This window comes from Sphaeramia orbicularis, chromosome 11 (assembly GCF_902148855.1).
Source record: "Sphaeramia orbicularis chromosome 11, fSphaOr1.1, whole genome shotgun sequence".
NCBI classification, from domain to species: domain Eukaryota; kingdom Metazoa; phylum Chordata; class Actinopteri; order Kurtiformes; family Apogonidae; genus Sphaeramia; species Sphaeramia orbicularis.
The window spans coordinates 46,913,201-46,938,905 of record NC_043967.1 but is presented as its reverse complement, the minus strand read 5'-3'; the positions used below and the strand labels follow the sequence as shown (position 1 = coordinate 46,938,905).

The 25,705-nt window shown below is 35.5% G+C and overlaps 2 protein-coding genes and 1 long non-coding RNA gene across 4 annotated transcripts; all 3 read left to right on the top strand.

The window, feature by feature from the left end:
- Window positions 1–744: 744 nt before the first annotated feature.
- On the top strand, window positions 745–15,728 carry LOC115428960 (phosphatidylinositol 4-phosphate 5-kinase type-1 alpha-like). Of its 2 annotated transcripts, XM_030148232.1 has the most exons (16): window positions 770–878; window positions 2,345–2,386; window positions 2,582–2,616; window positions 2,831–2,917; window positions 5,713–5,843; window positions 5,977–6,094; window positions 6,356–6,508; window positions 8,675–8,974; window positions 9,078–9,271; window positions 9,414–9,497; window positions 11,314–11,362; window positions 11,455–11,539; window positions 12,355–12,471; window positions 12,626–12,773; window positions 14,116–14,203; window positions 14,291–15,728. In XM_030148232.1, exons 1-16 carry the CDS (start codon window positions 830–832, stop codon window positions 14,294–14,296), a joined length of 1,686 nt encoding a protein of 561 aa, XP_030004092.1. In that variant the 5' UTR covers window positions 770–829; the 3' UTR covers window positions 14,297–15,728. The 2 variants fall into 2 exon arrangements, with proteins under 2 accessions (XP_030004093.1, XP_030004092.1); XM_030148233.1 differs by lacking the exon at window positions 2,345–2,386 and having other exon boundaries at window positions 745–878.
- A 1,021-nt stretch (window positions 15,729–16,749) lies between these two features.
- On the top strand, window positions 16,750–19,038 carry LOC115428963 (uncharacterized). The gene is made up of 2 exons (XR_003936711.1): window positions 16,750–17,898; window positions 18,469–19,038. It is a non-coding gene; the product is annotated as an uncharacterized LOC115428963 (long non-coding RNA).
- Window positions 19,039–21,959: 2,921 nt separating this feature from the next.
- psmd4a (proteasome 26S subunit ubiquitin receptor, non-ATPase 4a) lies at window positions 21,960–25,583 on the top strand. Its single transcript, XM_030148234.1, has 10 exons — window positions 21,960–22,039; window positions 22,594–22,734; window positions 22,850–22,964; window positions 23,052–23,138; window positions 23,264–23,332; window positions 23,446–23,661; window positions 23,801–23,909; window positions 23,997–24,128; window positions 24,241–24,293; window positions 24,967–25,583. The coding sequence occupies exons 1-10, from the start codon at window positions 22,014–22,016 to the stop codon at window positions 25,135–25,137; spliced, it is 1,119 nt and encodes a 372-aa protein (XP_030004094.1). The 5' UTR covers window positions 21,960–22,013; the 3' UTR covers window positions 25,138–25,583.
- Window positions 25,584–25,705: the final 122 nt, after the last annotated feature.

Sequence of the window (25,705 nt, the reverse complement as noted above, 5' to 3'; positions counted from 1 at the left end):
AATTAGAATAACAGATCTCAAAACTTATTGGAACAATATTGAAAATTTAAACAACAAAAACAATAAATGAATCAAAACAACTAAATTACATCATGAGTATTGATTTGTTATTTTCTTTAAGTTTGTCTTTTGTTGTTGTCTCTTCTTTCATAGTTCTGACCTAAAAATGTGTCAAGTGAATGTATCTTTTTATGGTGTTTGTAGTAATAAAAAGAAGAAGAAGAAGAAGAAGAAGAAGAAAACCGGAAGTAGTGCTCGCGCTCGCAGTAGCTAACTGTACTTCCGCACTGCTTCCTTGTTTATTAGTTGAAGAGGAGTAACTTCAGAAGAGAAGAAAAGTTTGTAGTTCTCGTTTGGAAACATCGACAACATATCCTCCTCCGCATTTCTCAGTGAGTCACCTGTCTGTTGTGTGTTTATGTTCGTTTTCGTTTGAGTTAGTTTGATTAAAATCGGGAAAGTTCACACGTATATAGCAGCTAGCTTTAGTTTCAGGCTAAATGTCGCAACTCTGTTGGTATTTCTTTTGTTAAATTGCCTCATCTACACTGTCTTAACTTTACCGCCATTTCCTACATTATTATAGAGAGAAGACTTAGTTAAAGACTAGAATTAACAGACCAATCCAGGCTAAACTGATTTTTGACTCCATTATTAGAACAAGTCAACGTGGCTGTTGTCAATACTTGTGCCATGAAGTCATCCTAATCCCTAATCATCTACTTTTCCACAATAGTTAGTGGAGGCCCAGTGTTCCAGAACATCTGTTGTCGAGTCCAGGTCTTGTCTGAGTTCCACTAAACCGGTCCGGGTTTGGTTTCTGGGCTGAATGGCCACAGCTGCAGAGGAGCCTCCAGGGCTGCAGGGCCACACTGGCAGTAAGTATCACTTCATTTGTACACCTTACACTTTCCCCCACAGAAAAAACAGATAAGATGGTTTCAGATAAGGTTTTATTCATTCATTGTAATTAGTGGATCATAATATTGCACCATAAAGCATTGGCAGACTCACCTTTCTTTCCTTCTTTACTACTGAAAATAACATCACATGTATATGGCTGCAGTGCAATATATGGTTTCTCATTTTGTAAGTCTGGAAAAGTCATGCAATTAACTGAAATTAAAAAAAAATAAAATAAAGAAAAGGCCTGGAAGTTAACTTTTGGGGATGCAAGCTCCTCATCTTTTGGTAAAATTAGCTGTTTTGAGATCATAGTTGGTTATCTGTGAGATATGTGCAGGTCTGAGAACAACCTCATGAACAACTGACAATCAAAAGTGAAACGTCAATGAAGAACACAGATGAGGTATAAATAACTTCCAAATAGTTAAAGACCGAGGCTTAAAATAAGCGTAAACATCCAGCCTAGTATACAGAATGACCACATGCAAGCAAAGTCATTTCTGTGTTGACTTCACAAATATTTAAATAAAATTACTGATCTGAATCCACATTTAAAATAACAAACTTCCTCTCAAGGGAGACGCTGAGGAGAAATGTTAAAAATAAAACCCATCTCAGGGGTTTAGCACTTTGTGGAGGCTTACGTGCTAGAAGATATTTTGCTGTCCTCATATGACACAAGACTCAGAATTTTTTGCACACTTGAGTATTTGTATTTGTATAGCCCTTAAGATATAGATCATTCGCTTATTAGTCCTTCAAAGTATTTGAAACAAGTATGAAAATAAGTGTTTTCATACATTTATCGTTCATGTACTTCAAGGTTGTAGATGATTATGAAAGTTATATTGTCCACCCTTGTGAGATGTTGTTACATTTTGCCTGTAAAAAAAATTCAGGAACCCTGGCAATCTGATGAACATCTCATCCTAATATAGGTCATTTTATGTCCATGAAATATTACATTGTACTATTTGAGCATATGATACATGCCTGAAAGTGAGGTGATTGAATTATTTTAGAGAACAACTAATGACCTCTCTGTTGTCAATATTTGCGACTTCACATTTATAATGACATTTATAGATATTGACTGATATGAACATTCACCAAACCCAAGTTCAAACTCCAGAATACTAAACCTAATGCCCATCCTTTATCACATGTTTTCTGTTATGATATGATGCTAATGAAGCAGAAGCAGAGTTTACTTTCACTTTTTAAATCACTCTAAACCCAGTTAGATATCCACTATGAAATCAAATTCTGCCATTATGGTTCTTTGTAGCTGAAATATTAGTTCTTATAAGTTTGATGTTGACATTAAGTTTCTAAGAGCGTGACGTTGGTCTCACAGTGATCGGGACTTTCACTGGCCTTGTATGAAGTCACTTAAATTATAACAACATACTATTAATTCCTCCCATGCCACACAAAGATCTGCAGAGTCAGTTCTGGAGGAGGCTGTCTTCTTTCAGAGGTAATGAACGAGGTGTGTCTGCATGTGTGTTAAAGCTCAGCTGCACTCCGCACTTTCTGTGTTCCACATTAGGGAATGATATGACCTGTTTGTAGCTGGTTTGTTTGATTTGAAGGCATCCAGTGTGAAATTGTATCAGTGTTTTTTCTTTAGGATTTCTTCTATAATCTTTTTCTTTCTCCCTTTTTCCTCCAGATTCGACAGGAACCCGAAAAAATGTTTCTGCAGAGGTAAGAGGGAACATATCAGATTGAAGGAAGTGCGTATTGTTGCTCTGTGTCATTTAGGAAAATCACACCGTGTTCACCCTGACAGTTAGGAATTAACCAATATTTAACTGACACATCCTCTCTTACTTCCTCTTTGTAATATGACCACCACAGAAACTTGCTGCTGTCATGTAACTACTCATTTTTCTCTTCATTTTCATGTTTCTGCTTACAGGGACCTGGCACCAGTTCCTCTCAGGCTATGAAAAAAACAATTGGTCATCGTGGAATTGATCACACTGGTGAAACCACATACAAGAAGGTGGGAAAACTGAACATTTACTCCAGTTCAATCCCATGAATAACAACTAGAAATCCTTTAAAAGATAATGGAAACACAGGGTGGCCACAGAAGTCATTACTTTACCATACATTTTTATTTGTGATGTCTCAAAGGCCACACTTCTGACATTACTAAGCTTTAAACCAGTTTAGCCTAATACAGTCTTTTTACCATGTTTCTCTTAATGTAAAATGTATATTAACCTAATAATCATATTCCTACATAAAACCTACCTGTGTATGAAAATGCATGCCTTTATATTTATCTGCAACATCTGAATAAGAACAAACTTTCTCAAACTTTGTCGTAAATGTCCAAATTGTCTCAAAGGCCTTTAAAACCTTGTCAATTACCTGTACACGCTGAAAAAACATGTTTCATCTTTGTCTTGTCAGTGGGAAAGCTGCTGATTGGTTGATTTGAAATGTTTCTTGAGGCTGCCCTTACACACAGTTGTCTGGACAAAAAATCCACTACTTGTTTCGGCGTGCATTATCTTATCAGCCACCGTGTGTTGAGTTAAGCTTATCACACTTCAGTTCAGTTTCAGTTCAACTCTACAGGCAAAGAGTTCATTAGAAAGGACAACACAAACAAGGTACAATACATGCATGAAAAGACAAACAAGGCTACTTCGGTTTAATGTCAAATGCTGCTGCAAAATGGACAGTCTATCCTTGATATATACAGCAATTTTGTGGTTTTTGCATTGTCAGAGTTTAGTCTGATATGTGAGGATTTTTGAGTCACTTAGGGAACCTGACATAGGAGTTTAGGATAGGTGAAGGATGGGATAAGGGGGTGGGAGATTATAAATGAAATTTCATCCCACTCCTTTTCGGATGTTTGACTTTCTTTTCATATAATTCTTTTGTTGTTTCATTTTAATGCAATATTCACAATAAATAAATTAACAAAACTTTACGCTATGAAAATCAACATGCGTTATGTGATACCACTGTTTATTATTACACTGATGACACAGCATGTGATAAATATAGAAGCTAACGTCAGAGCTTCCATCGAATTGGCAATAGTTATGCCCGCCAATACTAAGTATGACAAGTCTAAATGTTAGTTTTTATGTTTTTTTTAAAGCAGCCTAAAACTGAACACTTTGAACTTATTTAGTATCTTTAATCCCATGGTTCCATATCACTCATCTTCTGTCTGAAGGGGCTTCAAATGATTCGTGTATTTTTGTCCTTTCGTGTACTTATTTGAGAATATTTATTTTTACTTGTAATCTTTTACTTATGTCACTGCCAGTCAATGTTGATACAAATGAGGGTCAACTCTCAATGATCTTCAAGTTAAAGTAAATTAAATATGTAATATATAATAATACCTTACAATAATGTTCACATAGCTGCATCATATTAGCTCCACTCAGCTGTGTCTGCATCTAAATGAATCCTGTTCACATATTGTAGGATATAAACTGTGTGTAGATGTGAACAGTACATTAACATGTGTTTCTCACTTTGTATCCACAAACCTCAGAAAAGAAATGACAAGAAAAAAGGTTTATTCATCCACCTACCCTTGAATGAAAATAAGTGTTGCACTACATATTTCTAAACATATGTTCTTGGTTATTTCAGAATGTTCACAAAAATTAATTCAAAAACACTTCAACACAAAGTGCCTCCCTTTATCCCAACAGGTCACCAACTGTGTTTAATAGGATCATGAACTTAGCTATAATACGATTTATTAGGCAGCACTGCCCGTTCATCCAACACATGGATTTGATGGCAGCTGTAAATGGCATTCGGAGAATCCACTGGATGACGTGTATTTTAATTCTCAGTAAACAGAAGTAGCAAACATCCAGTTATTTACTCAAGTAGCAACAAACATACTTGTGTTAAAAATACTAAAAAGTCAAAGTATTGATTCACTCACTGCTCTGTACACCAAGGTTGTCTTTTCTATGTGTTATTTTTATAGCCTGCAATGCTGAAATCAGTTTAAGCTTTTGGACATTGTGCATTGATTTAAAATAAAAAAGAGAATTATAAGTAACAAACATACTTTGAAAATAGAAAGTGTGTTTTAGAATATGCATAAATTTAAATGTAGGGAGTACCTTCACCTACTCTGTCTTGTGTTTTCTTCATCCTTGTTGTTATGGTTAATTTGAGAATTTTATTTAATTATTTACAGGTGTTGTTTTTGTACAGACTATTTATGTATTTGAAGTTTTAAGGGTTGAGAGAGGATCAGACTAAAACCCCATTTCACTGAACTGAAACTGAAAAGTTGTCAGAAAAATCAATACTCAAAGTACAGATACCTGGAAAATGTACCTAAGCACAGTAACAAAGTATGTATACTTTATTACTTCCCATTTCTGTCAGTAAAGCCTGGAACATCACAACTCTTTCATCATAATATTTTGTTGCAAATGCTGATGGGATTTATTAACTTTCTGCTTACATAAAATGTTGAGGTTTCCAACTGTTTCATGTCATCTTTTTACTTCATATATTCATGTTGTGACACTAAGCAAATCCTAGATTACTCCAAACCTTCATTATATATGTGAGGAAATCAAAATCTCTTTATATAGTATGTACTCTTTACATCAGACAAACCTGTGTAAAAGCCCAGTTTTACAAAACACAAACAGAAAGTGCCTTAACTAAGACAAACTCCAAATCATATCATCAATCCCTTGTTGAAATTTGAAACTTTATAATTTCAATTAAAACTGCAAATGTAGGATCACGCTGTATTTCTCTTCAAGTATTTCTTATTTTGTTTTCCAGACAACATCATCAGCCCTCAAAGGTGCGATTCAGTTAGGCATCACACACACTGTAGGAAGCTTAAGTCAGAAACCTGAGAGAGATGTGTTACTGCAGGACTTTGAAGTGGTGGAGAGCATCTTTTTCCCCTGGTGAGTACTGATAAACACAGCTGACATATGTTTCATTTCCTGGATCTGGAGCTTTCATATGTTTAATTCTTTTTTATTTTATCTCCCTTGCATGAGGTTTAATCTTCTACCTTTTCTGTTTCTTTCCTGACAGTGAGGGCAGTAATCTGACTCCAGCACATCATTATGGTGACTTCAGGTTCAAGACGTACGCTCCGATCGCCTTTCGCTACTTCAGGGAGATGTTTGGCATCCGACCTGATGACTACATGGTACTACTTTTTTTTTTTTCTCAGTGCATGTTATCCTTGAAATATATTTTAAAATGCAGAACAGCTAGAGAAAGAGAAAAGAAGGAAGTGTAGAGAGTAACATTAAGGAAGTGTGAGACAATGAAGTGTTGACATACTTGAGGTGGAGCTGCAGACGGATTACATGCAGCCAAATATAACTTTAATTTTGTAAGTCTGCTCTTTACAGTGGTTTGGTTTAGTTTGGACATGTCTAACCAGTTCACCCTTGTGTGGTTACAGTATTCTCTGTGTAACGAGACGCTGATCGAGCTGTCGAACTCAGGGGCCAGTGGATCTCTCTTCTACGTCTCTAGAGATGACGAGTTTATTATTAAGACGGTGCAGCACAAAGAGGCTGAATTTCTGCAAAAACTTCTGCCAGGATACTTTATGGTGAGATGGATTCACAACTGTGAGAATAAAACGTGTACTTACCATATCTCCTCAAATAGTGGCCCGGGCCTTTATTTCTCTCAGCTGCAGACGGTACTAGAGGTAGACCAATATACTGAGCCGATATATTGAATTTTTTTTTTTTTTTTTTCAGTATCGGTCTTAATTTTTTATAAAGCTTTAATCATTTTTTAAAGCTTTGATCAGTAGTAAAAATGTTATAAGATATTTTATCAGGCACCTGTGTAGGCAGCACTTGAAGTTCAATAAATGTTAAGCGTGGGCAAGGCAAATTTATTTGTATAGCATTATTCATACACAGGGCAATTCACAGTGCTTTACAAAAATGGAAAAGAGACGAGTTAAAAACACACAATTAAAACATGATCAATAAAACACAAATAATCAGTTAAAATAAAGTAAAAGAAGAGTGCGGATAGAACACTATGTGTATGTCTATTTGTAAGTTCATTTATATTGCTGTATAATAATCTTAATTTTCTGAGTGTTTCAATTGTATTTTACTGTCAATGCACTTTAAAAAAATAAGCTTAAATATCGGCCTCAAAAATCGGCTGTAGATATCGGCCATCGGCTCACCAAATTTTTAAAAAATCGCCTTAGAAAACCCCATATCGGTCGACCTCTAGATGGTACCAGGCCTTTTTCTTTAATTTCCTCTATTTAATAAATAGAAATAGTCATATTAAGTAGTTCAAAAATTATGGTTTTCTACAAATGAAATACTTCCTTAACTGTAACAAAATAAAATCCCTTTAGTGTTCCAGTGGAAATAATCTATTTACTGCCGAACATATCTTTTATAATGTAAAAAGTATCTGTCTGTTGCACAGAAAAAGTAAGACACATACCTGCAGTGCCTGAAATCAGACAATAACCCTTCAGATGAGTGATAAAATGGTGTATGTGGAAAATACCTGGAATGTATTGTTGAATGTATTAAAGCAAATGTGTAGAACTGAACATTGTGCTTAAGTGGCAACACACTATATGACAGACACCTATCTATTATCTATTACACCTATTATTTGTATTACTTTTTGCCTTTATTTGAAGACGGGCTAATATTTGTTTGCGTCAGTCTTGACGCCGGCAGTTATGTCAGACCTGTCTTATATTTGACTTGTGGGATTTGTTTGAGAAAACACAGTATGTACCTTTTCAAAACTAGTTACAAAGAAGACATACAACTGAAAAGACATTAGAGCTACAGGAGCTGAAAATAGGGGGAAAAACAGCAGTCTGACAGTTTCCTTCTGCAGCTCTCTCCCCTCAGTCCAAATCATAAGACTAAATATAAGCTATAATATACTGAATCTGATCAGCAACAGTAATTACAGCTGCTAATCACATATTTAATCCCCCCTACTTACAAAAGTTTCCCGTCAGACAAAATAAATTACAGTATGCTCAAACTTTTTTTTTTTTTTTTGCTGTTTAAGGCCAAGAAACTCAAGCAACAGTAAATACAGCATCATCATCATCATCATCATCATCATCATCATAATAATAATAATAATAATAATAATAATAATAATAGTAATCCATTTTATTTGTATAGTGCTTTTCATGATACTCAAAGACACTTTACTTAAAGCAGATAATTATGGTACAAGTATGACAAAAAGAATTAAAATTTTAAATAGAAAAATCAATAAAATAGTAAAATCAATCAATAAATGAACTAAATCAGTAAAGGCAGTTCAAAAATGGTGAGTTTATTTTTTAAAAAAAGTTTTAACAGAAGACGATGTGTGAGTTGTACAGTAGCTGAACAGTCTTGGTAACGTGCTATAAATTGGTATCTGCAGATTAAATGTTTCTGACATACCTGACTATCAGAGTCAAATGCACTTATCTTATAGTCCACCTTTTGTGATAGAGAATAGGGAAATGATGCATCATATATTTTGATCTGATATTTTTGTAACAATACTGTCTGTTGCATAATTTTTCTGCATTATTTATCTGTGAGAGAATGATATTGAATATGTGTCCTTTTAATCTAATGTAAAAAAAAAACAAAACAAACAAAAACAAAACAAAAAAAAAGATTTGTTATTTGACATTTGCTGGACAACTTGGCTCATTGAATCATTCCTTTGCCCCCCCCCCCTTTTCTTTTCCAACCACTATATTCTCCAGAACCTGAACCAGAATAAACGGACCTTATTACCAAAGTTTTACGGACTCTACTGCGTCCAGGCCGGGGGTAAGAACATCCGTATTGTGGTCATGAACAACCTGCTCCCGATCTCGGTGCAGATGCATCTGAAGTACGACCTAAAAGGCTCCACTTACAAGCGAAGGGCATCAGCTAAAGAGAGAGACAAGAAAGTACCCACGTTCAAGGACCTGGATTTCATTCAGGACATGCCTGATGGTCTGCTGCTGGAGGCGGACAAGTACAGCGCATTGTGTAAGACCATCCAAAGAGACTGTCTGGTGAGAGGAGTCTTAACTATCAAACAGTCAGAGTGATTCTGTTATAAAGGGGAAAAAAACCCAGTTTTCTAACTTCAGGATTTACTCTTTCATAAATGTGCAGCTCTTGCAGAGTTTTAAGATTATGGACTACAGCCTTCTGGTGGGAGTCCATAACTTGGATCAGGCCAGAGAGGAGGCCGGGGCAATGGCTGTGGACCAGAGAAGACCCCAGGGTCAGAAGTCCTTGTACAGTACAGCGATAGAGGCCATTCAAGCTGAGGCTGGAAGTATGGGGTCGATGGACACTGAGGACAGGTGAGTGGCAGCGTTTCAGTGACCACAGAATGATCCCGTAGAATACAGGGATCTGTTCCTCACAAGTGTTACGACAGAGAAAGGGAATTTTATTAAAGCTGAAAAAATGACAGAACTCTTTATTGCTTGTTTTGTTTTGCAGAACTGGAGGAATCCCAGCACGGAACGCAAAGGGCCAGAGGTTACTGGTGTACATCGGTATCATTGACATTTTGCAGTCGTACAGGTATGCTTGTTATATATGTGTGTGTGGTCTCTCAGTTCAGTCAGACAAAGGAAGTCGGTCAAATTTGTTCTTGCACCATTTCAGTGCCCTGCCCTTACTTCAGTGTAAACAGAGATAGGATGACAGATATGTAACAGTATCTAGGTTTACATTTCCCTGTTCTCTCTCTGGTGTGTAAATATATCAGGGTTCCCACAGGGTCTTAAAAAGTCTATAAAAGGTATTACATTTAATATGGTAGGTCTTAAGTTATGTTTCTGTAAACTTGTTCACTTGTTAAATGTCCAAGCTGCAAAGAAAGTAACATCAGCTGACTCAGTTTCACCCGTTCCAACCCGACAATTTATTTTGAAATTAGGAACCAATTATTGCTAACTTCGCAGCCCTCGGTGAGAAATGACTCAGAACGATGGGACTCAAGGCATTGGAGTAAATAAACAAATTTTCCTAAATTCTAGGAGTCTAGGAGCCAGTATGGCCATGAAATGGGCATTGAATTGTGTTCTAAGCAGTCTTAAAAAGTCTTAAATTTAACTCGTAAAAACCTGTAGGAACCCTGTATATTTTTTAACCTATTTATTTCATAAATCAGGTTATATGTATGTCTATTTTTTTTTTTTTGTTGTATATGTTTTTACTTATAACAAGCAAAGTTAAATGTCAGTGCACTGATGTCAAGCTCATTTGGGTTCATGATGTTTATTATTAAACTGCAAAATATTCTGTCTCTCTTTTATATTTAATAAACATTTGATGGATACATTCCTACAATATTTGCGCAAAAAAAAAAATCCAGTTTTTTTGGGCTCTTGAATCAGTTCTAAGCATCTGTTTGTTCTACAGAAGCCAGATGAGCCAGACTTTAATGTTTCTTCCCTCAGTTTGTTATGTACAGTCCTCTGCAAGAGGCTTAAGCCATAATTAGGGTTGTTGTTTTTGCAGGGCTGTAAATAGATTACATATGTATTTACTGGTCTCTTTGTTAAGCAACAGGAATACAGTTGTGGAAAAAATGATTAGACCACCCTTGTTTTCTTGAATTTCTTGTTCATTTTAATGCCTGGTACAACTAAAGGTACATTTGTTTGGACAAATATAATGATAACAACAAAAATAGCTCATAATAGTTTAATTTAAGAGCTGATATCTATCCATTTTCCATGTTTTCTTGATAATAGCCAAAATCACTTCAGTTCTTACATCAATATCTGTGGCATTGTACTGACAAAAACAGTGCTTTTAGGCATTCCACTTTTTTGTTTTCTGTCTGTTTTAGTCGCATGATACACACAGGAGTTAGTACTTTATTGCATAACCATTGTTTTTGATGACTTTTGATGGTCTAATAATTTTTTCCGTGACTGTATTTGTGCACAAATATGTACATAACACTCGTAATAAATGAGCAATAAATGGCTGCTGCAACTGAAAGTCAGTATTTAGTCTGATGTATGTTCACATGACAAAAAATAACCTAAACAATATGAAATGTTTGATACATGTTGAAAGAGAATTGGTATAAAACAATTGAAAATTACTAGTTAAACTTCTCATTCATTTTCTGCATAAAAGAGTTCAATACATATTAAGGGCAAAGGAAAGTCACACTAAATATTTTGTGTGGTTTATAGAAACCACATACCATAAACCATTTTTTTTCTTAAATGTCTTTTTTTAAATACATATTTCCTGTATTTTCTGGTTGTATCAAGATAATGTGACTGATAAGTGCGTATGTGGGGTCATTAAAACAAACTGAATGGTGGTGATCATGATCGTACTTGAAATAACCCTGGCTGTGTGTATCGTGTTTCAGATTAGTCAAAAAACTTGAACACTCGTGGAAAGCACTGGTTCATGATGGGGTAAGGTGTCTCTGCTGGACTTATTAAATCATGCTTTAAATAAAAAAAAGACCCTTATCTTACGTGCATCCATGCTGTTTTCTTCTCTTCAGGATACTGTATCGGTACATAGACCAAGTTTCTACGCAGAGCGGTTTCAGAAGTTCATGTGCAATACAGTCTTTAAGAGGGTCTCACGTGAGTGCATATCTTTATGTCAGGGTTTGTACAGGTTCTTGAAATCCTTGAAAATGCTTGAATTTCAATGTTGTGTTTTCAAGGTTCTGAAAAGTGCTTGAATTCTAGTTTAAGTGTTTGCAATTATAACTCTGTGATTTGATTTATTTATTACCCCGCCCACAAAGGGGAGGCAAGGGGTATTGTTTTTGGTTCGGTTTGTTTCTTTGTTTGTTTAACACTAGCAGCAAAACTCTTGGTTGAATTCATACCAAATTATTTTTATAAATTGCTAGTGACCCAGAATAGATCTGATTACATTCTGGGAAAAGTAGGTCAAAGTTCCAAATTTTCATGAATTTTTTAATCTTTTTTTTTTTCTCTCACTTATAATGGGTGAAATTTCAATGTCAGATGTGTCTAATGTCTATAAAAACATCAATTTTGTTTCAATTTAAGTCAAACTTGGCACATATATACAGGCAATTGATACGCTGACATCAGCACACACAGACATAACATCAGCTGGATCGATGCCAAAATAAGCTACAATACATACAAGGGGCGGGGTTTATTGTGCCTTGCACCACTTGTTATAGATGTTTATAGCATAATACAATGTACGTCAATGTGAAAAAAAGTGAAAAAAATTATCATGGGTCTATGTATTCCTGTAGATGTATGGAAAAATTTGAAAATGACCCTTATAAGTGCTTGAAAAGTTCTTGAATTTTACTTTGAAAAGTGCGTACGAACCCTGTAATGTGCATGAACATTAATACAAAACATCAGCCTGACTTTGGTTTTAATGAACTGTGTTTTATTCTTTTCTTCAGAAAAACCTTCTCCAACTAAGAAGCGTCGCGCAGTGGGTCATGGTCCTCTGAGGAAGACCACTGCACTCCAGCACCAATTCAGCTCTGAATCCAAAACAGAATCTGAGGGAGACAGCGGTAAGGAAATAAAAACCAGGGAGTGTCTGTTAGCATGCTGGAAGCAATCTATGTTTACTGATACTCCTGGAGACTCAGTCAGTCAACATGTACCAGCATGCACCGGGCTGCCTTTACAACCCAGCACTCACACTGTTTTCTCCTGTTGTTCCAGTCATGCAGTCGGGTCGTCCTGACCTCCTCCCTAACACTTTACCACCCAGCAAAACTGTTGACAAGGCCGCAGAAACCACTGCCTCCACCTCCACGGAAAACTCTGCTTCCACAAGTCAGACTCCACCTCAGTCTGTGGACCCACACAGGTCAGTGGGAGTGGATCTAAACAACACAAGAATAAGAGCACAGACCTGGGGCCTAATTCTACTGCTGGTTGATCCCAGACTCTGTGCTAAGGTTCTTTTAGATATAAGGCAGCAAATATAATTTAAGGAGATGGATATTTGAGGATGTGACTTTTCTGTTTTATATTTTAACCAGTTTTATTGAAAGAAGCATTTATTGTAGAAGAGCAGAGACTTTGTGTTACTTCTATCTTCAGTATTATGTTATTTGTCCAAATAAAAATGGATGTGTGGGGTTTTGACATCACTAATGAATATTTAAATTATGAATTTAGGTATTTTGGGTTTATCCTCAAGTATTTTTTCCACCTATTTGCATTAAAAACAGAGGTCTAATTTGACTTTGATCTACTACAGTTGTTGTTTTATACAGAGGAGAAAATATGATCCAAAAAGTGTTTGTTACATTAGTGGAAATGCATGTTGGCGTAAATCAATGAATAATATCATCATAACTCAAAAACTGATTTTTGTTATTGGCCTTTAGTTGTCAAAAAGATGTGTTTTTGAAGGTTACAAGTGTAAGTGATGTTTTTTTTTTCTGTTTTTCTTACATCCGGGGGTTTGAAGCTTAAATTGATGTCTAGTTTTTCTCAGTATTTTCTGCCTGAATCTGTCCAATCCTTGGTTAGTACATAGACTATTTATATATATACTGTCTATATGCCTTCATGATTCATTCACATTTCCAGTGAAAGCTGTTTGAGAGGATGAACGTAACACAAACTGAACTAGATGCACCAACAAGTCAGCATTATGTGATGCCATGTCTGTGCAGCCCCTAGTGGAAGAAGAAAGCATGTCATGCTAAATTTTACTACAGATACTTTTTAAAGAAGAGATTTAGTTAAAAAACATATGTCATGATGTACTTACAAACCTTTAAAATGCCATAAGTTCAGTTCAATAACATTTAAGCCCTAACATTCATTAATATTAATTTGATTTCATTGATTTTGCTGTACATCTATCAAAGTTGGGTTCTACCACAAGAAAGTCCACACTGCTGATGTTACAAACTTTTGAATTTATGAGTTTTTACTTCATACTCGCACTATTTATATGAACATGAGTCACTCTATGAACATATGCTTCATTAAAACCCACTGCAATGGACCGCACATATACTAAGTACTTTTATATTTATACATAAAATCATTTGTGCTAAAAAGTCTTTATTTTAGTGTCTGATACCTATAGACATTTTGTTTGTCTTGGATAGTTAGTGTTCTTTTCCATCTTGACATAAACCTAGTATTTTTTTTTTAATTATGTTCTAACATTTCTTCTTTGCTGCTTGCAGAGCTCAGCATGGGGCCTTTGAAGAAAGCTTTGGTTCAGAGGATGTAATCTCACTGAGCGACATCGTTCCTCAGGCAGGCAAATGTTCCGTAAGTTAGCTTTTCTCTAAACTTTCACTTGAGTCTTTTTACTTGAACCGAGTTGTTTTCTAACAGTTTTGACCCTTTGCTTTACAGGTGTAGATGTTGGAAGGAGGAAACGAGAAAAGTCGAAGCAAATTCAGAGGATGATATGAGCTTGGATGAAATGTTACAACCCCCTTTGGTGTGGTTCAAGGTACCAATATGAGTATTAGTGTTTTCTTCCCTGGGGTTGTTGTTTTTGCACTTTGGTTTCCGAATCTCAACATAATATGAGCGTTAAAGTGTTCGGCTGTGTTCTGACACTAGTAGTTAATGCTGTACACTATTCATCTCAGAAGTATATGTTAGGAGTTACTGATGACCTTTGTAGTGTGATGACTTTGCCTTATGTCAGAACAAGACTTTTTTTATCGCCATGAGCTTGATAATGCCAAATTCACTGTGTCTTTTTTTTGAAGCCACTCCTCCTTAGTGCTGTAGATCATCCTTAATGGCACGAGTCTTAAGTGAACTGTGCCTGGAGCGCTGTCACTGATCATTCCAATAGGGAACACGATTTTAAATAAAATGTTTTTCTTAATGACTTACTGTAGTCGTTCATGGAAAGTCACCTGTTCCAAACTTACCCATGAATGCAACTCATGCTGGAAATCTAGATGATCCTGATCCTTTTGTGCTATTTAACCAGCTCTTATAATGTACCTGTGAATCATTAGTGTGATGCTCAGTTGTCATGCTCAGTTTAAGGGTTTTGCCCTGAACTGAGGTTGTGTTTTATATTTATACACTGTGCGACATGATGTGGGTGTTGGCGTGTAAACCAGCTTAGGATTGAATGTGACCAAAACACTGATTCTTAAAATGTTTGTGGGCTAAGCACTGCAAATGAAACTGTTTGTTGTTGACATGGGGCCTGTCTTATGAAGCACTGTTGGCAGTTAAAGTGGAAGAACTGATCCAACACACTTTATTTAGTTGAATTCAGTGAGTGCCTCTTAGCTGTTTGTTTGGTGTTAGCTGAAATAAATCTCAATACGTATAAAATTATTCGCTAGCAGCAACAAATGCATTCAATTGCGTGTAACCACAATGTGCATCCATGAATTTGTTGGAAAGGAGCTTTTGAGGCTGGATTTGAGGAAGGTATGTGTTTGTTTGGCTTCTCAGGAATGGTATTTTAACTTGGAAATCCCGACTGGAATTTTCCCTACAGTTGGATTTCTTTGACCAACCTGACTTGCAAATTCAAGATGGCTTCTCTGTGCGTCAATATTTGTGAAAACTGTAGTAATGTTCTGTTAAATTCAACCTCTGTTTCACTTCAACATCCGTCTGTGGACATGTTACAACCTAACCTGGATAGAACTCGTATTGTTAGCGGTTTTCCGACGTGTACTGGAATGCGGTCAACTCTCGTTACTCCACCTTTAACACGCTTACTGCGGGGGAGAACCCTGTCTTTTTGTTGTCGAGGCAATGGCCTGATTGGTGTTTCCGCAGTAACAGATACCACAAACCAAACCTAAAAAAACATACTTATTGTTAATGTTCATGAATCAACATGCAGACAAAGACACTTACCAAAGAGCAAGGCTTGACATTTTCACATTGGTACAATCACTTTAACTTCCTTTATAATTTATAGTACTGGAATATTGTGAATTTTTGCATTTTAACCAGCAACAAGTAGAAAAGCAAAGCCTAGCTACTAAGCAACTGTCTACTTTAGTGCTTTTATCCAAAACTCTGTACTCTGCAGGTTCAGTTCTGGTTTGCTGTCACCCCAAGTTACATGACATGACATTGTAAATAATCTTATTCTAGATCTGAACTTATGATATATACCATCCTATCACATATGGTTGCATATTATCACCTGAAACCAGGTAAATGCAGCTCTAGGGCATTCAGATCTGCCTCTCTCAACCTGCACATCCAGTCCAGTTCACAACACCTGAGGGGAAAAAACAAACAAAAGCAGCAATTTAGACCTGCAGATGTAGAAATGCTGATGTGCACGATTCACAGGCCTGGGAATTCATAGTAGCCAGGTTTGAGTTTGTGTCAGTGGACCTTAGCTCTATGTTTTACACGTTAACGACACAAAATAAGTTGTAGAGTTGAAATACTTTCCTCTTCATCAGGTGTGATTTATCCAACAGTCAAATTTAAACCATAAACTTAGATATTATGGCTTTTTTTATTTTTGTATAAAAGTATAACATTCAGATTTGATGCCTGAATTACAACTTTCACCCCAGGTTGTTTATGTCACTGACATATTAAAGCACATGTATTTTGACGTGGTGGGTTCTTCCTCCCACTGTCCAAACACGTGCGCCTTAATGGGTTAACTGGTCGGTCTAAATCACCCGTAGGTGTGAGTGGTTGTTGGTGTGTGTACAGTCAGGTTTTGGCCACCCTATTCATTTCCATTCTCCAAACCTTCATGCTCCCTTCTGCACATGCTCTGTTCCATCGAGGTCAAAATGGGATGTTTCAGCAGATAATGAAACGCATCCAGGACATAACATGTTGAAACTGTCCAGAATTTAGTTTTGTTTTTTGTTTTTAGTTAACAATAAACAAAAAAATAATGATTTGCATTTGTTTGTGTCTGTGTGATGCAGCCACACCTTTTGGAACACAAAAAAGATTTTTCTGCAAATATTTCATGGTAATATTTGAGGTTATGTAAAATTTTAGGATGTTTGAAAGCTTTTTTCCATGACTGTATGTCAGTCCTATGGTGAAATGGGTGAACCCCCCCCCTTCACCCATTGGTAGACAGGAGGGGCACCCGCACCCTCGGGACCCTCTTGAGGATTAAGTTCAATGAGTGAATGAATGAATATTTTGACACTTGTCTCAGATGTATTGCCTTCAGTATTCAATATAATTCAGTTCAATAAATCCCTTAGTTTCTTTGGGTTGGGTTTTCCGGTTGCAATCAAGGGGTCACTACCTATAATATTTGACTATTATTACAATATTTATATAAAAAATATGTACGTATATCATAGATTTTCACAGTACACTAAGAAATTAGCAGGAAAAAAGTGAAACAACTATGCTTATGGATAAGAAAAGTATAATGTGTTGAAGTAGACCTTCACATTTTTCAGTGCAGTTAAAATAATAATCACTAAACAACAGTGATTAAACTGTAGTGAAACTGGAGCTGTGCTGAATGTGAAGGGACTGAACTATAGTCAGAGAAACTTAGCATGTTTTTTCCGGTTACATTTTGACTTGGGCACTGTGACTAAGTGTTATAAAACCCTGCTATTTTATTCTTAATTTTCAGTTTTTTCCCTACCCTCTGCCTGCTTTTTTTATTTTTACATTTAGCAAAAACTGTGCTGCTAATGATCTGTTGTTACAAACTATGCCTCATTCAGGGGCACAAACTCAGCTGGACTAATAAATACAGAGTAACTCATGTTTAGGTCGATGTGTTAAAGAGGTCTTTATGAGACAGGCCCCCCGCTCTGTTTGTCATAACTTCTCTTCAGTAGGAAAACACGGTGATGGCTGACGGCTGTGTGAACGAACAAAAAAACTCAAAACACATTTTATTGGTATTTCTGTTCTAATAGGATTTACCAGTCAAACAGGTGGCTTTTACTATCTGAAGAGCACACACTGCACATAGATGAAATAAAAGGGTTTGGTAGTTTAACTATGCAATAAAATAGTTTGTTTATGCCACAGGTGTCAAACATGAGGCCCAGGGGCCAAAACTGGCCCACCAAAGGTGCAAGTAAGGGCATCAAACTCAGAAATAATATCATAATAACCTATAAATAATGACAACACCATTTTTCCCCTTTGACTTAGTGCAAAAAAAACATTAAATTCTGAAAATATTTACATGAAAAAACAATAAAATGTGAATAACCTGAACAAATATGAACAACCTGAAATGTCTTAAGAAAATGAAGTGCAATTTTAACATTATTCTGCCTGTTACGAAATGTTCTGTGCCTTTGTAGATCTGATCTGTAATGCATATGTATCAATGATGAGGCGAGGCATAATATTGATAAAACTGTACTTATATTTCTTAACAAAACTCATTTTTTTCAGCTTATCCACATCCTTTTTGTTTGGATAATTTGTAAATGTAAATATTGGAGTAATTGAATGTTATTTTTTGCACTAAAATAATTTGGAGTTGTCATTATTTATTGGCTGTCACGCTGTTATTTTACTGGTCCGGCCCACTTCAGATTAAATTGGGCTGAATGTGGCCCCCGGAAGAAAATGAGTTTGACACCCCTGTTTATGCCTTTTGGTGCAATACGTAAATGAACAATTCACCAAACAAGATGAGCACATATCATTTGGCTTTTTTTAAATATTTTAAACATTGTAATACATTTTATTCATGTGGTTAGTAGATGAGGCTCATCCACAGCCTTCTCAGTGAAATTGTGCCTTACTGATTAAAAAAAAAGAACTAAAAGCCGTTAACACACGCAGCCTATGAACCAAACATGTAAATAGTCATATTTATTATTACATTAGTATTTATTGTATGTGTGGCTCTGTGGTCCAAAATGGTTGTTTCTTGTTATGATGGGTTTTAAAGGGGCTTCTGCAGCACAATGGACCTGTATATTTTGGTCATAACCACTGTTCTATGATCCTGTATATTCCTCACTGTGATGTTAATTGTCAGTCACTTGTACATGACTTACTACAATAAATGTTTATGCATCTGTCTGTAAGAATCACATTGATGCCTTGTCGCAAGATATAATTACCTGTTTTTCTTTGTCCTTTTGGTGTTGTAATGTTATCATACATCGAGGTTAATAAAGATTAAAAAGACATTGCTTGTGTTTGACTTTTTATTATTGGATATATTTTATTTTATCTGATTTTGTTGCTGAAGCAAAAAGCTCATGAGGTCAATTTGTAAACTGTTTTGATCATTTTAGGTATATTTCTCCAGCAGGTGAGTTTTACCCATTTGTCATGGAGTGTCTTTACAGAATTCCTTTTCAATGTAACACCAACACTGAGGTTGAATTCTATTTTAAGTTCTGAAGATCAATGCACAACTGTGCCCTCTTCTGGTTGTTTTTGGAGTGACAAACCTGTTTTTAAGGTCCTATGATTACTTTCACCGCTCATTTGTTGCATAGAGAAGTTCTTGTTGATTTCTTTGCACCATATTAATCTGCTAGGTTTAAGGATGAGATATTTTTCTTGAGCCTTTAAAAAAAAAAAAAAAAAAAAAAAGACAAGCATTTATAGAAGTTTACTAAGAATTAAATGTGCTAAATCCTACATATTTTAATGAGATGAATTGGAAAATAAATGACAAAAGTATTGGTTATCTTACATTTTCAACGCAAATGACGAAGTGTTATTACATATATCTTGGTTTATGTACATTTATACAATAAACTTATAAATCTTCCACTAGAAATTACCTGAAAAGCTAATGTGTTGCAATTTGCAAACAGTGTTTTGAAGTCAGTCTGGTAGCTCTGAGAAAAATATTCCTTTTGGTGAAAACCCATTCTGAATGAGTGCTGTATCAGTGTTGGCTGATTTGTCTTGTTCTGTCACGTGCCGAGGGACTGCAGATGAAATGTAGTTATTTTTACTAATTCTGGCATACACACGTGGGTGTATTTTTTTATACAACAATGTTCATAAATATGCATGGTCTCTATTAAATAAACCAATAAAAATAAAATACAAAATTCTCAAATTAATTCTCCGATTCATGACTCAAACATGATAAAGTTCCACTACTTTTATTTTGGAGGGATTTTTATGGAAGTAAATCTGTCTCATCAGATTTTGAATTATAAAAGCCACTGAATTTCTAGCACTGAATTTTTTTGCACTGAAATTCAGTATCTGAATTTTTTCGGCGTCACATGATCAACCTAATGTAAGTTGATTGGCTGGCTGTCGTTTTGACTTGAGATAGAATCATTGCTTATCCTTGGTGTCCCAGATGTGTGATCTGAATTTTTTGCATCTGAATTTTTGCATTTGATTTTTTTTTTATTCTAAATTTTTGAACATAGTAAAATTGAGAGGCAAAAAAAATTCAGATACTTAATTTCAGTGCAAAAAAAAAAATTTCAAATACTTAATGTCAGTGCAAAAAAAAATTCAGATACTTGATTTCAGTGCAAAAAAATGCAAATACTTAATTTCAGTGCAAAAAAAAAAAAAATTCAGATACTTGATTTCAGTGCAAAAAAAAATTCAGATACTTAATTTTAGTGCAAAAAAAAAATAATTCAGATACTTAATTTCAGTGCAAAAAAAAATTCAGATACTTAATTTCAGTGCAAAAAAAAAAAAAAAAAATCAGATACTTGATTTCAGCGCAAAAAAAATGCAAATACTTAATTTTAGTGCAAAAAAAAAAAAAAAATCAGATACTTGATTTCAGTGCAAAAAAAAATCAGATACTTAATTTCAGTGCAAAAGAAATGTCAGATACTTAATTTCGGTGCAAAAAAGAAATTCAAATACTTAATTTCAGTGCAAAAAAAAATTCAGATACTTGATTTCAGTGCAAAAAAAATCAGATACTTGATTTCAGTGCAAAAAAAAATTCATATACTTAATTTCTGTGCAAAAAAATTTCAGATACTTAATTTCAGTGCAAAAAAAAATTCAGATACTTAATTTCAGTGCAAAAAAATCAGATACTTAATTTCAGTGCAAAAAAATCAGATACTTAATTTCAGTGCAAAAAAAAATTCAGATACTTAATTTCAGTGCAAAAAAAAAAAAAAAAAAAAAATCAGATACTTGATTTCAGCGCAAAAAAAATGCAAATACTTAATTTTAGTGCAAAAAAAAAAAAAAATCAGATACTTGATTTCAGTGCAAAAAAAAAATCAGATACTTAATTTCAGTGCAAAAGAAATGTCAGATACTTAATTTCGGTGCAAAAAAGAAATTCAAATACTTAATTTCAGTGCAAAAAAAAATTCAGATACTTGATTTCAGTGCAAAAAAAATCAGATACTTGATTTCAGTGCAAAAAAAAATTCATATACTTAATTTCTGTGCAAAAAAATTTCAGATACTTAATTTCAGTGCAAAAAAAAATTCAGATACTTAATTTCAGTGCAAAAAAATCAGATACTTAATTTCAGTGCAAAAAAAAAAATCAGATACTTAATTTCAGTGCAAAAAAAAAAATCAGATACTTAATATTAGTGCAAAAAAAAAAACTCAGATACTTAATTTCAGTGCAAAAAAAATTAGATACTTAATCTCAGTGCTATAAATTCAATGGCTTTTATAATTCAAAATCTGATGAGACAGATTTACTTCCATAGATTTTACTTGTAGATCACTGGAACTGGCAAACATTCATTCTGTATTTTAACAGCTTGTCAGTGTTGCCCTCTGAATAGAACTCACTCGTCTGTCCCACCGACATTTTAATGTAGCTTCATTTTTATGGTAAAAGTTCTGCATTGTAGAGTTTTACACAAATGTTCAAACTAATCAGGCAAGTTAGTGGATGCTTTGATTTTGGTCTTTATTGAATTTCCTGACCATTCGACCAGTAAAAAAGCACTGAGGTTCAAAGTAGTGGAGCTTTAAAGATCTACAGAAGCCCTTAAACGAACAACGTGTTTTCATCTTATTTTGTAACTCGCTCTACTGTCAATAAGGAATTTTCCTATTATGCAAAGCATTAAGAATGTGTTTGTCTGGGCTTCTACAAATCTGACCAATCACGTCTCGTCTTACTCAGCGCTTTGTCCAATAGTCTGCGAGGTTGTAAGATTACGACAGAAAGCAACAAGAAGTTTCCAAAATGGTGCTTGAAAGTACTATGGTCTGGTAAGAACCCTTTAAAAAGCCTTTTTATACAGTGTTTGACTCATTAACGAGCCGCATAAAGCCTCTTTGTATATTTACATGATTAGGTTTTTCAAGGACATATATTTTTCGTGTATAGTTTTTTGTTCGGAGGGTTGATAACTGACCGTCAACCCAGCTAACGCATATCCGAGCGGCTGAGTCATTGTAGCTAAAGTTAGCTTACATTAATTTGTGAACTAACTGTTATTAATTATGTTATAAGCGGTAAGAGTAGTTATGATTTTTTAATGATACATTTACTCTTTAAACCATGAACTGACAGTTACGGTGATTTGATTGTTTCGAACAGAGACGTCCCTGCTAATTGGTATCTTGCTAACGCTAGCAAGTCCAGCTAACATTATGTTTTGTGTTGTGTTCGTTGTTTCAATGTTGCTGCTCTTCAAAGAAGTGACAATGGGCAGTCTTACTTTAATGAAGTAACTATTAGGTACAACGAACCCTTGTGTGAATTGAGAGTGACATGTCATATGCTAATCTTAGGTTGTTAAACGGGTATTTTTCCCCTTCAGTGTGGACAACAGTGAATACATGAGAAATGGAGATTTTTTACCTACAAGACTACAGGCTCAACAAGATGCTGTTAACATTGTATGTCACTCCAAAACACGAAGCAATCCAGAAAACAACGTGGGCCTCATTACCATGGCAAAGTAAGGTTTTTTTTCTCATACTAAACTAATGATATGTAGACTTCCATGTAGTGTCTAAATATTTGTGATGACTACAGGTGACCATGGATGTTCTAATAGTTTATGTTTCTGTTAGTAACTGTGAGGTCCTGACAACACTGACCCCAGATTCAGGCCGCATCCTGTCTAAACTCCACGCTGTCCAGCCAAGAGGAAAGATCTCCTTCTGCACTGGCATCAGGGTGGCTCATGTATGTAATATGACTGAGTCTTTTGCATTTGTTCTAAGTTAAGTGTGTATCTGTCATTTAGTTAATATGTGTGTTATTTCTGTGTAGTTGGCCCTGAAACACAGACAAGGCAAAAACCACAAGATGAGGATCATTGCCTTTGTTGGGAGTCCAGTGGAGGATAATGAAAAAGATGTAAGATATTATTACATTACTTCATTCCAGAAAAAGTATGTCCATTCTTACTGATTTTGCGTAATGTTGAACATACTTCTGTTGCGTTATGTATTTATTCACATTTCTTTTGTTTACCTCTGCAGCTTGTGAAGCTGGCAAAACGCTTGAAAAAAGAGAAAGTGAATGTGGATATTATTAACTTTGGAGAAGAGGTGAGGAATAGATTTATTTATCTTAGTACCCCATTAGGCCTGAGTCAATTGTTGTGTCACCTTGAAAAAACACACTTCATTTTTTATTACCCTCTGTCTAAATTTTAATTTAGGAAGTGAACACAGAGAAGCTGACTGCCTTCATAAACACTCTAAATGGAAAGGAGGGGACGGGCTCCCATCTGGTCACAGTCCCTCCAGGTCCTAGTCTGGCTGACGCACTGCTCTCATCCCCGATCCTGGCCGGTGAGGGAGGTTCTATGATGGGTCTTGGTGCCAGCGACTTTGAGTTTGGTGTGGATCCTAGTGCTGACCCAGAGCTTGCCCTGGTAAGACTCACAAGGAAGTATGTCAAATGGAAGATAATTGTATACGTTGGTGCCCAGTAGGTATGTTGTAAACCCATTTTTAAGCGATGTAATTGTTTCCTGACATTTCTCAAAGTGCTGTCTCTGTGTATCGCTTTAGGCCTTACGTGTATCAATGGAGGAGCAGAGACAAAGGCAGGAGGAAGAGGCCCGTAGAGCTGCTGCTGCTTCTGCAGCTGAGGCAGGCATGCCCACACCCAGCGCAGATGGTAAAAGGATGAATAAGGATTTTTTTGTGTGTGTTCTTATTCTTCAGAATGAAATTTTCACTTTGGTGTGATTGATTTTTCTTGTAGAATCAGAGGAAGCCTTATTGAAGATGTCAGTGTCTCAGCCTGAGACGGGTGCAGCGGTGCTTCCTGACTTCAGCAGCATGACAGAAGAGGAGCAGATAGCATATGCCATGCAGATGTCTCTGGCTGGAGGAGGTTAGATCATCTCATCATATTACGTATTATTACTGTTAGTCATATTAGCCGCTCATATTTTCAATTATTATTGCTATTTGGTGAGGTGTTTTTCTCTTGTGTTTGTATACAGAGTATGGAGAAATGGACACAGGAGCTGCCATGGACACTGCAGAGTCAGCCAAGGTGAGTATTCAATAAAAATGTACTTGTTCTTATTCTTCTTAGTTACAATACATTCAGCTTTTTGGTTTAAATAATACCCAACATACCAGCCAGGTTAGCTGATGTTTCTATTCTATTCTATTCTATTCTATTCTATTCTATTCTATTCTGTTGATGAAACAAAATATACTAGAAGTTCAGACCTTATAACTGTTTCTAACTAGTCATGTAACTCAGGTAAGACATCAGAAATGCAATAGACTCATGTAATTCTGTACCATTAAAAGTTGTTTAATCGACCCAAACTATTCATATGTGAAACAGATAAATAATAAATCTAAGAAATTAGCTGTTGATTCAAAGACATTTCGAAGATATGTTTGTTTTGTAAAAATAATTGTCAAAAACTCTGCTGTCATGGAAGTACTATTATCGAAGCCACACCAAGGCATTTATCATCATGGACAGGTTAAAACAAGTTTCCCTTTGCAATCAAATTCTTCTTTCACTTCCACTTTGAATGCAATTAATGGAAAAGCCTGAGATACAGAAGTTGGATAAAACAAAAAATGATAGTTTTTCATGTTGACTCTAATCTAGTGTTTACATTCACAAAAAGGGACACATACAGTATACGACATTTTAAATGTATAAATTATTTACTGAAGACTTAATCCAATCATCTAAATAACAGGAGGAAGATGACTATGATGTGATGCAAGACCCAGAGTTCCTTCAGAGTGTTTTGGAGAACTTGCCTGGTGTTGACCCTAACAACGAGGCCATCCGCAACGCCATGGGGTCCTTAGCCTCCCAGACAGGAAACAAACCAGATGGCAAAAAAGATGAAGAGAAGAAGAAATGAGGAAGAGGATTAAATGGACAAAATAGGCCAATAACTTCAGACATCAACTAGACAAATGAACAATTGCATACTAATGCAAAAAACTTTCATAAACAGATTGCTGATGCATCGTCGTCAAACCAAGAGCCGAGCATGAGACAGCACTCTGACATTTTAATACTGTCTTTTTCTGTCAGGTACAAAAGCACCAACATAGAAGAAGTAAAAGTTACGTTATTGAAAACCTATTTAGTGTCAAATCTGACTGCCCCTTAACGTTAAATGATTTCATCACCTAACAATATAATATGGGTTTACTCTTGTGCACACTTTACCCTACACGTCTCTTTACGGTTTAAATACTGATTGGCCTTCAAGAAGAGGAAGAATTGAGTGAAACTAAACATTTAGCCATCCTCCTGTAAAGTCTTTGTGTTTTTTGCAATAAAAACTATGTACAAACACAATGTCTGTTGGTGTTTTTGTTTCCATACATTGACAACCTGGTGTTCTGCAGTGCAGTTCGTGACCTGGGAGATAAAAATGCACGTAGTATCTCCAGATGGTTTGGCATGACGTGAAATTGTGA

Coding starts and splice junctions, on each gene's coding strand:
- LOC115428960 (XM_030148232.1), top strand. CDS start 830: ATGGCCACAGCTGCAGAGGAGCCTCCAGGGCTGCAGGGCCACACTGGC. Junction 8,975..9,077: donor CCATCCAAAGAGACTGTCTG/GTGAGAGGAGTC, acceptor ATAAATGTGCAG/CTCTTGCAGAGTTTTAAGAT. Junction 9,498..11,313: donor GACATTTTGCAGTCGTACAG/GTATGCTTGTTA, acceptor ATCGTGTTTCAG/ATTAGTCAAAAAACTTGAAC.
- psmd4a (XM_030148234.1), top strand. CDS start 22,014: ATGGTGCTTGAAAGTACTATGGTCTG. Junction 22,040..22,593: donor CTTGAAAGTACTATGGTCTG/GTAAGAACCCTT, acceptor TTTCCCCTTCAG/TGTGGACAACAGTGAATACA. Junction 24,294..24,966: donor ACACTGCAGAGTCAGCCAAG/GTGAGTATTCAA, acceptor TCTAAATAACAG/GAGGAAGATGACTATGATGT.